Genomic DNA, 10,957 nt, shown 5'->3' on the forward strand with positions numbered 1-10,957 from the left:
GAGAGAAGTATAAAAAGAAATATAGAAAAAATCCCGTGAAATAAGGGAAACTTAACTGAAAAAAAAAAACAAATTCAGTAAAGCTTTTTTACTGTATGGATTATAGTAAAATACAATACTTAATATTTTATGTAAAATGCTTACATACACAATAATTTGTTTCATCGCTAAAACACATGTTACCAATATTGGCAACTAGTGTTTTTTTAATGGTTCGTCTATTGCCTTTACTTGTTTGCTAACCTCGTTCATTCAAAGAACATAGAACATTCAAAAAAGTTATATAAACTATTGAAAAACATATTTATACTTCATATTTAAAAAGTTATAAATTAATTAAATTATACATAAATTAAAAACTTGTGCAGTCGACTTCAAAAATAGACTGCATTTTTTACTAGCTAGTATAAACTTGTGGATAAATTAATTTTTAAACACCATAAGTATCCATTAAAGGTAAGCATCTCGAAAACAATTTTATCGAGAGAAAGAATTTTAGCTCAAAAATTATTACCAAAAAAATATGTGAGCATGTCTACATAAGAAATAAGAAGAGACAATATCCAGAAGTGTCAACAATGAAAACAAAGAGTTTAAAACATCAAAAAGGTTTATTTTACACTAATTACAAGTTAAATAACAACATAATTACAAATAAACTTTTTCAGAAGAGAAATTATGGTCAAATTTTTCAAAACTTGGTTGAATCACTTTTTCCAAATCTTTATTCCTTTTGGATCCTTTAGTTCAGTAACTTATCCAAAATATTGCCCTAAAAAGAAATCACCATAAGGAAAATTAAGAATGATTTATTTTTCACACATTTAAAGCAGAGCAGCATTCTCACTAAATAGTAGAGACGTACCGAGTAGCACTTTGGCCGAGTACCGAGTACTCGGCCTTTTATTACTCGGCCGAGTACCGAGTTACCGAGTACTCGGCAGAGTTTCAAGTACCAATTATGTTTTAAGAAGAACCACTGACACACATGTGATGAATTTTGAACTTATTGGAATAGTAGTATAAACCTCCTTGTCCATATAATAGTTTTAAAAACTAAATTCCTGCTGAAATTTAATTACGCATTATATATATACAATTTTGTTTGTGTCAAAAATTTTACAAAAAAATAATTTTTTAAATTAAAAATAAATAAATAAAAGGTATGATTAATCAAGTTGGAATTAAAACAAAGTACAGTAAAATCCCTCTAATGCGGACACTAACAGGACAAATTTTTTGTCCGCAATAGAGAGGTGTCAGCAGGACAGGGGTTAAATAATGTTATTTGCATTGGAACTGGGGAATTAAAAATTGTCCGCATAAGAGGGGTGTCCGTTAGGAGGGGTTTCACTGTATACCAATCAATTATAGTTCTAATCTGCCAAACATAAATAATTTTTAAAAGCAGATAAAACAAATGTGCAGGAACACTTCAGACACATGTTTCTGCCCCCCCCCCCCCCCCCCCTCCGTTACAAGGAACGTCTTTTTTAGTGCATAACATGTGAGCTAAAGAATGTAAAGACATTCAACAAAAAAATAAGACTTTTGTCGGATGCCTTTAAATCTACGAGCCCCCATTTTGTGCATTGAAAAAGGAATTCCTTGTAATGCCAAAACACGTGTCTGCAGAGTTCCTGCACTGTACTTTTAAGGTTGTTTTATTTTTTAAGCAAAGGTATTTTTACATTTTTTATAACTAATTTTTGTTTGTAGCAAAAATCCATTTTTAATATAAAAATTCCATATTTTCTATACTTACATTTCTTGCGTAATTTTTAATAAATAAGTTTTATTAACTTTGGGGACATTAAAATAAAGATTTATTCCATTGAAGCATTACAAACTTCATTATTCTCAAAATTTAAATTTGACTTATAAATTTTAATTGTAAATGATTGCAGAATATAATGCTTGCTCTTTTTTTTATAAATTTTAGTATCTGTCTTGGACAATATTCAATTTTTTGCAACTACTCGGTATTGGCCGAGTATCTGATCAGAATTTGGCCGAGTACCGAGTACGGAGTAGTTACCGAGTACTCGGTACGTCTCTACTAAATAGTGAAAATCAAAATAAAGCATTTTAAAGCACCCTATTTTTTTTCACCCCTTTCCCTGGTTTCATAAGGTTTTCCTCCCTAATATGATGTTCAAAGGATTTTTAATTTCCAGGAATCCTAGGAAAAAGCACATGCATACATAGAAATATAAGCTATAATAAAATTAAACAAAAAAATATGGCTAGATCAAAAGACATCGTAACTGCTAAAATGTATAAATCTTAAGCTTAATGCATAAAAGCTGGTAAACATGTAAATATCCAAAAATTTGTTTCATCAAATCAAACGAATGACAAAGAAAAGCATTTTTCCGACATCAATTCAAAATATGTGGTCTGTTTTGAAAAGAAAACAAAATGAGGTTATGAATATTTAGTGAACATCAATTTCAAAAAAAGAAAGAAAATCAATTGAAAACATAAACAATAATGATGATCATTAAGAGATATAATTAAACATAAAGCACTTTGGAGTCTTGCAAAGATCTCGGGGGAAACCTGCAACTGTAGTACAAGTATAAGGGGAAATTTCAGGGAAAAAACATTTTGGCATTTTTAGTGCCAATACTGGGCTATTTCCTGACGGGCATCTACAGTATGATAAACAGATATTGAAAACACCTTTTTTCAGAGCATAAGCATCTAAGCTTTTGGACCCCATTCATAAGCATGGTAGCAGATTTTCTAATAGAGGGGCTAAGGGGGGCCACAAGGGATAAATAAAAATAAACTATTTTATTAGATAAATTTTCATTCATTTTCCCATACATAAATAAAACTTTTAAACAAATTTTATAAATAAAAACATAAAACATATTTGAATAAAACCACTTTTGTTCGCTATAGGAATAATATCAGAGTCCGAGTCCAGTCCTAAAGGATGCATTTGTACTGGTTTAATATTTGTATTTTTTTTCCAAGTTCGAAAAGAAAAGTAAAGTAAAGAGAGAAAACATGTTGCATTGTTGGAAGGAAAAAGAAACTCCGGAAATCTTCAACTCCTTTACCCCAAAATAAGAGACAGCAAATTTACTGGTCAAAAATTTTTTAAGTACAAAGAAGCTAACCAATGTATGACTAACCAATTTTTAATGCTTGAAAGAACTGTCATGGAAAAATTATGTTTTTTAAATCAATTTCAATTTTTTCCTCCATACATTCAGAAAAAAACTAGTTTTAAATTTTAAACTTTAAATCTTTTTGGATTTCCTTTTTAACTGAAAACTTATTTCATGCTCAAGATCCATATAGATGTTCCAATAAGTGAAAATTTCCCCTTGTGTATGTCAGTTGATCGTTAAAAAAAGATCTATATTCGGTACTTGACCCAGTAGCAAGAACTTGGGTCGAGTACTCAGTAATCATCCTAAGTACTACTCAACTACACTAAATTACTGCAATCAATAGTAGGACAATGTTTTCAACCACACATGCACACTGGGTTTTAACATGCATACCCACCAACTTTGAAAAAGCTCATCGTTTAAATTAGGGATACATTGAGTACGCAGTTGATTTTTGGTATACTGATGGCTATTTGGCACACAAAACCGAATACTTGGTTTGGCTGAATACCTTAATATTTAGTCAGCAATTGAATAGTAAATAACATAAATAGTTGACAATTAGTAGGCAAACAATTTTTTATACAATGAATGTATAGTACTCTAGTACAAACTTCCAACCTGTTATTTACTAATATTATCACATTTGGGTAATTCTTCAGAAAACGTAACTTTTGAATGCAAATATTTTTCAATCTCGAAACCTTTTGTTTCCTTTTTTTCCCGTTCTTACATGAAAGTGTTACCTACTAGAAGTAACCATAAACAATGGCCCAGCTAAGTTTTAATTATTTTACGCATAACTAAAAAATAAAATAATCCCTTGTTCATAGAAATTTTTTTTAAAAAAAGAAAAAAAAAACTTTTAGTATTTAAAAATTGAGGCCAATTTAATATCAAAGTAGTAGTTTTGTTAATTGTGCAATCAATCAGCTATTTTAATGATTAGTGGGAATATAATATTAAGTTCTCTTAATTAAAGTATGGTTTAATTAGTAGTTTCAAATACATGTAAAATACTACTAAAATGAACTAAACCACAATATTAAAAAGTTAAATATACTTAAACAATTATCATTTGAGGCACTTGTGAAAGGAATAATTAATAAATAAGTATATACTTTTAATTAAGTTATTAAGCAACATAAACAGCCACACAAGGTGTGTGACATGCCACGGAAATGAAATTCACACGTTGTGAACCGTTTCGAAAGAGCATAAATAATGAGCTTGCTTAAGAGAAAGTAAAACTTGAGACAAAGCAAATGCAAGTAAGTAAGATCACAAGAATGAAAAAAAAAAGAAAACCATTAAAAAAAAAACTTGCGTTGTGCAAAATTTGGAACACTTTCGTACCACCTAAGTGAATTCATGCACCTCGCACAAAATCCCTCATTTACAATAAATTTCTCCCAAACATAAACACGCAAAAAGTTTATTGCTCTTTTCTATTTTCGTAGAAGTCTGCGTTCTTGCCAGACTTCGCAATTTGTGCTGACGTCGCTCCTTGCGAACAGCTGCGCAGGAAAAGAAAAACTTTCAGCAGATGCTTTGGAGAGAAAAGTCAACGAGAAAACTCGCAAACAGAAAAATGCTTTTTCTTTTCTTATTCTTCTACACCCGCCAATGACAATATCGGTCCACAAGGGATGCCGCCTCCTACATCCTTCCCGGGATTCCATTCGAACACCCCAACATGGGGAGCGCACAATTGACGGGAACCGCGCTTTAAAGCATGATTTGCGCTCTTGTACACAAATGGAACTTAGTACATTGTACTACAAGGAATACTATCCAGAAAAAATAGATCAAGTCGTCAGTTGAAATTTGTAGAAGCTTAATCTTGACAAAAATGAATATGGATTAGATAAACTAGATGTCAGACGCATGCTTTGCGCACAGAAATGAATCTTAGCACATTGCACTGCAGGAAACATCATCCATAGCAAAAGTACAGGGTATTTATTAATTCTTGCACTGGAAATGAAAATTTATTGAAAAAAAAATATTTAAGATTTATACATAATTCGTTTTTTATCAATACTTATCTCAACCGCATGATTTGCGCTCTTGAACACAAATTTAACTTAGTAACCACGAGGGAATTTTACGGGAAACATTCAAAAGAGAACGTAGGCTAGGGCTATAGAAGCCCTAGCCTACGTCGATAAACCAGGAACAATGCATCACTCAAAAGCCAACATTCAGCACATTGTTACCGACATTCAACAAATGGGTGGCATTGGCGCTTTAAAGCAAATAGGCAACCCTATTATGGAAAATGTGTGAAAACTAGACCTCCAGATCTACTATGAAAAGTGTGTGAACACTGGACCTCCGGGTTACGCCGTTTACACGCCAGAAACGGTGTGGCCCACCATAAAATTATTTTCAAATAAAGCATATTACAAGAACATTGAAGGCATTTTTTTTTTAATTTAATTTTCATTTCAAGCTCTCTGCCTCTAAAAAAACACTCTTTATTATATGTAATGTATCTTTTATTACAGTATGAGGAATTGCATTTGACAAATATCAACCAAGCCGTGAATTTAAATATTGAGGATGGGGGGGGGGGGAGGAGAGGGGGCTTAACCCTTTAAAGACAATTATGGGAACAGAAGTCTCCTAAGTCCAAGTTTATTTTATAAATGATTGAATACCAAATAATTTTAACTGTTTTTTTCTTCATGTTATTTTGGAACCAAAATCTTAATATTAGCGGAAGGAAATGTTGTTTTTACTTTAATTTTATTTTTTATGATAACACCATTAACTTCAGAATTTAAATTATGTGTCATGTGCCCCATTTTTTATTTTTTTACTTTAGTCCGCAACGAAACTGAAACATGTAAAACTTGTAGTACAAATGAATTTTTTATTGTACAATAAAATAACTGCCGTACGGGAGCTAGATGGAGCTGTGAATGAAATTTTTCCAAGACCCCCCCTTCCGGTTCAAAGACTGCAGTGTACGAGTTAGGAGTCAAATGCACTCTAAAGGCTGTAAAAAAATTCGTTCATGAAATAGCCGTTGCGGGTGAAAAATTAATTTGATTGATCATGAAAGAACAAATCTATGTCCAAGAGTGGTCTGCGATATGCAGTTTATACGGCGATCGTCCAACATATTGTAAATAGCTGCCAACCAGAATTATTTTCTAATGCATGACAAATTTATCTAATGCCCAATTTAAGTTGATATTTGCAGTAAGTAGGGGAATGTGGGACAAAGTGAAATTGTTGAGATAGCTTACTTTTTTCAAAATGAACAAGTTGGTAATTTGATCTGAAAATTTCGGTAATAAAGAAAGAACAATATATTTCATACAAAGATTGCATTGAAACGTTATTTTTTTTTAAGTTTTGACAGTAAATTTGTATATCCAAAAAAAGGTGGAAAATTTTCACTTCTTTTTTTATGGGGAAAAGTGAAAAAAAAAATATTTTTCTAATATAAATATAAGAATGAATGAATAAATGTAAAGGAAATGAAACAATAGACGAATAAATTAACAAATAAGTTAATAAATTAGAAAAAAATCAGTTAATAAATTAGTTAATGAGTAAGAAAATAAGAAATGAATGAATAAATAAGGGGTTTATTAAATGAAGGAATGTAATTGAAATAATAAATGAATACGTAAGTGATTTAATAAATAATTGAATAAGTAAATGAAATAAGAGCATGCGGGGCAAAGTGAAATAGCTTAACTAACTATACAAAGCATTTAAAATACAAATTAGCTTAATATTAAACAAATAAATCCTGCACTGAATGTTAGTAGTTCGCAATTAATATTTAAATTGTTAATACCAAGAACTTTATCATTTAATAATAGCAAAAATAATTTTTGTCTTAGAACAAAATATTACAATATGAGTACCAATTTTTGAATATTGTGTGTACTATCATGTTCTTTGGTTTTCAGAGGCATTTTTTCCTTGACTGGACTCAACTACATGTGTTACTACATAGTTGAAGTATTACTAGATAGATGACTCTAAAAGCAGAGTAAATATTTCACCATTTCACTTTACCCCGCTATTTTCCTTTGCCCTATATTCCCCTTTTTAAAATTCTGAAGCCGCTTGAAGAAATAAAAATTAGCAGCCCATGCGTGCTAAAGTTTTGTTCTAACCTTGCGTTTCATAGATTTAATAGTTTTGTAATGACAATTCTGCGCATGTGAGTTTTGAAATAGGTAATAACGAAATAGTTATGATTGTTAATCTAGAATTTTTTTTAAAGCCATAATAATAAAAATATAGAGAAACTAAATAATATTCAGCAAACTAATTCGAATTTCTCAGTTTCGTTAATTTAAATTAATTTGTAATGTGATTAAATTGCCTTAGAGCTTCATTTCTCCCTTGAATAAGTAAGAGTGAAATCAAAATATATTTTACTTTCTATTTATCAACCTACGTATAATAGTATTAAAATGCTGACTGGTTTAATAACCTTTATTACGATAATTTCTGCATGATTGATACGTTTTATTTAAAGTTCGATCTTATTTCTAAACGGCTGCGTTTTGTTTTTTTTTTCTAATTTCAGTTAGTGTTTCTTTTAATATCTCTCTTAATCATTTTCTGAATTGAAATGTTTGGGGGGAAGTATTACACATAAGTTGTTAAATAGTAAACCATAATGTAACTTTTATAATCAAGAAATAATAATTTTTTTAAAAAGGGAACAAATCGTGATTTGTTCCCTTTGTAATGTAAGTCATAAGCATCTATCGCTGTTTTGCCCTTTTTTTTCAGAATTGAGTATTTTTCTGATATTTTAATTGGAAAAGTTGATTAAGTTATTTTTATCGTTTTAAAGGTTGGGTGGAGGCTTCCCAAGTTGAACTATTTCAGTGATATTAATACAAGGAAAAGGAGAGAAAATATGTTTTAAATAAAATTGTCACGAAATTTTGACTGCAGAAGTTGCTTAAGCTATTTTTATCGCTTTAAATGTAAGGCAGAGGTTTCAAAATTAAACTTTTTAAAGCGATATTAATACGATTCGAAATATATTAATTTGGGGAAAGCAAAAAAAAAAAAAGAGAATATTTTTAGTAAAAAAATAGTGGTTACGTTTTTTTTTCCGATTAATTTTATTGATCGCAACATAAAAACAAAACAAAAACAATGAAAAGCTATTGTTTTAAACGTTTAATACGTTTCAGCGCAAAACGATTTGAAACGAAAAAAAAAAAAAAAAAACTCCGATCTTTTGCGGCCTTCACAAATCAATCTCTCCAAACACCTGTTAAAGAAATTAGCAATGGGGGTGTTGATCAGTGCTTGTGTCAATGATCTTCCCGCTATCAAACAGCGTTCGGAAATCTGCTCCAACGCAGAAAATAAACGCCAGAAAAAGTAGCTGGAAGGCTCCACAACTCGTGACAGAACCCCAGTTGGAAAACTCGCCTTCTAATGGCCTGCTCAGGAGCCGCCGAACTCCGCCTCATGCGCGCTCCCATTGGCCGAGGGCGGGAGTCACGTGCTGCATTTAACTCCCATATTTCTGTCAACCTCGGTCGCGATGATTTACCGTTCGTTTATTTTCTGATTTATCTCCCGGTGAGACAGCTAATTTAGCGCGGCCGCTTCTCGTGTCGAATCCAGCACAAGAGTGGGAAAGAAAACCCGGGCCGCTGCGCCGCGCCGCGAATTCGAATGAATTCGAACGTTGTGTACTCGTCCGTGTGCCGAAACGGAGGGGATGCGGCGGCCTACGGAGCCGCGACCACCCCACAGCAGACGATTTACAACGGCGGGACAGCCGGCTCGAGTCCCGAGTCCATCTCGGCGTACTACCACCATCAGCAACCACCAACCGGACCGTCGTACCTTCCGACCACCCTGATGACACCGTACTCCAGTGCTCCTGAACTTCGTACACCCCCATTGCACCCCGAGGCCACAAATGGCCATCACACCCCCCACCAAATCATCAGCGACAGTAATGGTCTCAGCTACACCAACTTGGACCAATCGCATTTTCATCAGCAACGACCTGCTAATCCAACGTACCATCATACCCACTACAGCGCGGTGGCCGACGTGGCCCCGCGTAACACAGCGTACCACCACCCGTATCGAAACCTCGACTATTCTTACGAGTTCGGAGGGCACCAGGGCCCCGACCATCAGGGGGTCTCCTTGGGCCCAGAAGGGGCGAGAGTGGTCAGTGGATTTGGCATGACAGCCTCCACCTATCCGTACTTGGATTCCTTGAGCTTGACCGGCAGAAATGGGTACGGTGCGTACGAAAAGTACGACCCAGCACTAAGAGAGAGCTGTCAGATGAATGGAGGGTACCAGTATGGTTCCCCGGTACACCGGTCCCGTGTACCGACGGCACAGCCGGCATCTTTACCTATGTTCAAGTGGATGCAAGTCAAGAGGAGTGTACCAAAACCACGTAAGTCAATAAATACACTTTTTCATTGATTTTTCATAAATATTGTGCACATTGGTAATAGCAATTTCAAAAAACCTATTAACTGCAGAAACTGTTCAACCAATATCTTTTACGGATTTGTGGAAAAGAAATGATATTGAAGAGATTTAAAGCAAAAATCTTCATATATAAACTACAATCTTAAAATGTGTTCAAGTTACTTTTGTAATGAAGGACATAAGTTTTAGTCGTTTACAGAGTGTATGTCATACCATTTGTTTATTTATGTGAAACTCAATATTTCAATAGTTTAAAGTAAACAAATGATAAAGTAAATAAATAATTAGTATTCAGAAGTATTTTTATACGAATTATATATTATGAAATATGTAAATTTCCAACCAATTTATATTGCATGGCTGGATTGCATACAGGTAGTTTTTAGAAACTCATTTATGATATCTCATTTATACAGCTTATGAAGTTCTGAGACACATTTCTACCAACTACGCTAAATTTCTCATGTAATTGTTGAAAATGCTTGAATGAAATTAAACTTTTAAAATGTTTATAAAACCATGCATCAATATTTTAATGAAATACATACAAGATCCAAGGACTTTATTTGCACATTTAAAATTGATTTTCTGTAACTAGCAATGGAAAGTTGATATTCTTTATACTTAACATAAACACTACTTTAAAAATCTGGGCCAATGTATGATTAATTTTAATTTTGGAACAGCTCAAGCAATACACTTTTTTCTCTAGAAGCCATGTAAGAACTTAAGTCAAAGTAATTGAAAAGCATGGTAGATACGTAATGATAACGTAACGACAATCCTTTTATATTTGCTGAAATTGAAAGAAGAAAAAATGTGACTCAGTAAATATATTTCAAGCAAAGTTTCAGATACTCTTTTCAAGTAAAAAACTAAGTAAAAAACTTGGTACATAAAACTTTTCTTCTTGTATTTGACGAATCAACCAATTTTCTTCAAAAGCCATTGTTAATCATGTTCTCATGAGTCCCGGAGAGACAGAGAAAAATAACTGCTGCTTGCGTTAAATGAGTAAACAATTTTTTCCAGGTTTCAACAACTAGTTGGTTAATGACTCATTTCCCGATGACTAATAATTTAAACGCGACGAAACAATTATTCATTGCCAGCGCCTGAAAAGTAGATCTTAGCAATTACAAAATACAGCTATTAGAAACATTGATCGCTTAATTGATTTCATTCGCTGAGTTTCTCGCGGGACGCAGAAGCTTAGAGAAAGAAAACGTTTAAGTGCTTGATTGTGCGGGAGACTAAATCTAATTAAACAACATTAGTTAAAGCAATTGTTTCATTTTCGCCACGTTAGTGAACAATTGATTTTAACGGTGACACTAAACATGTGGAATTCCACTTCCAAATCGATC

The 10,957-nt window shown here is 32.9% G+C and overlaps 1 protein-coding gene across 1 annotated transcript; it reads left to right on the top strand.

The window, feature by feature from the left end:
* Positions 1 to 8,804: 8,804 nt before the first annotated feature.
* LOC129231142 (uncharacterized) lies at positions 8,805 to 9,581 on the top strand. The gene has a single exon (XM_054865390.1). The coding sequence runs from the start codon at positions 8,805 to 8,807 to the stop codon at positions 9,579 to 9,581; it is 777 nt and encodes a 258-aa protein (XP_054721365.1).
* The last annotated feature ends 1,376 nt before the right edge of the window (positions 9,582 to 10,957 follow it).

The sequence above is a fragment of the Uloborus diversus genome, chromosome 10 (genome assembly GCF_026930045.1).
Source record: "Uloborus diversus isolate 005 chromosome 10, Udiv.v.3.1, whole genome shotgun sequence".
NCBI classification, from domain to species: domain Eukaryota; kingdom Metazoa; phylum Arthropoda; class Arachnida; order Araneae; family Uloboridae; genus Uloborus; species Uloborus diversus.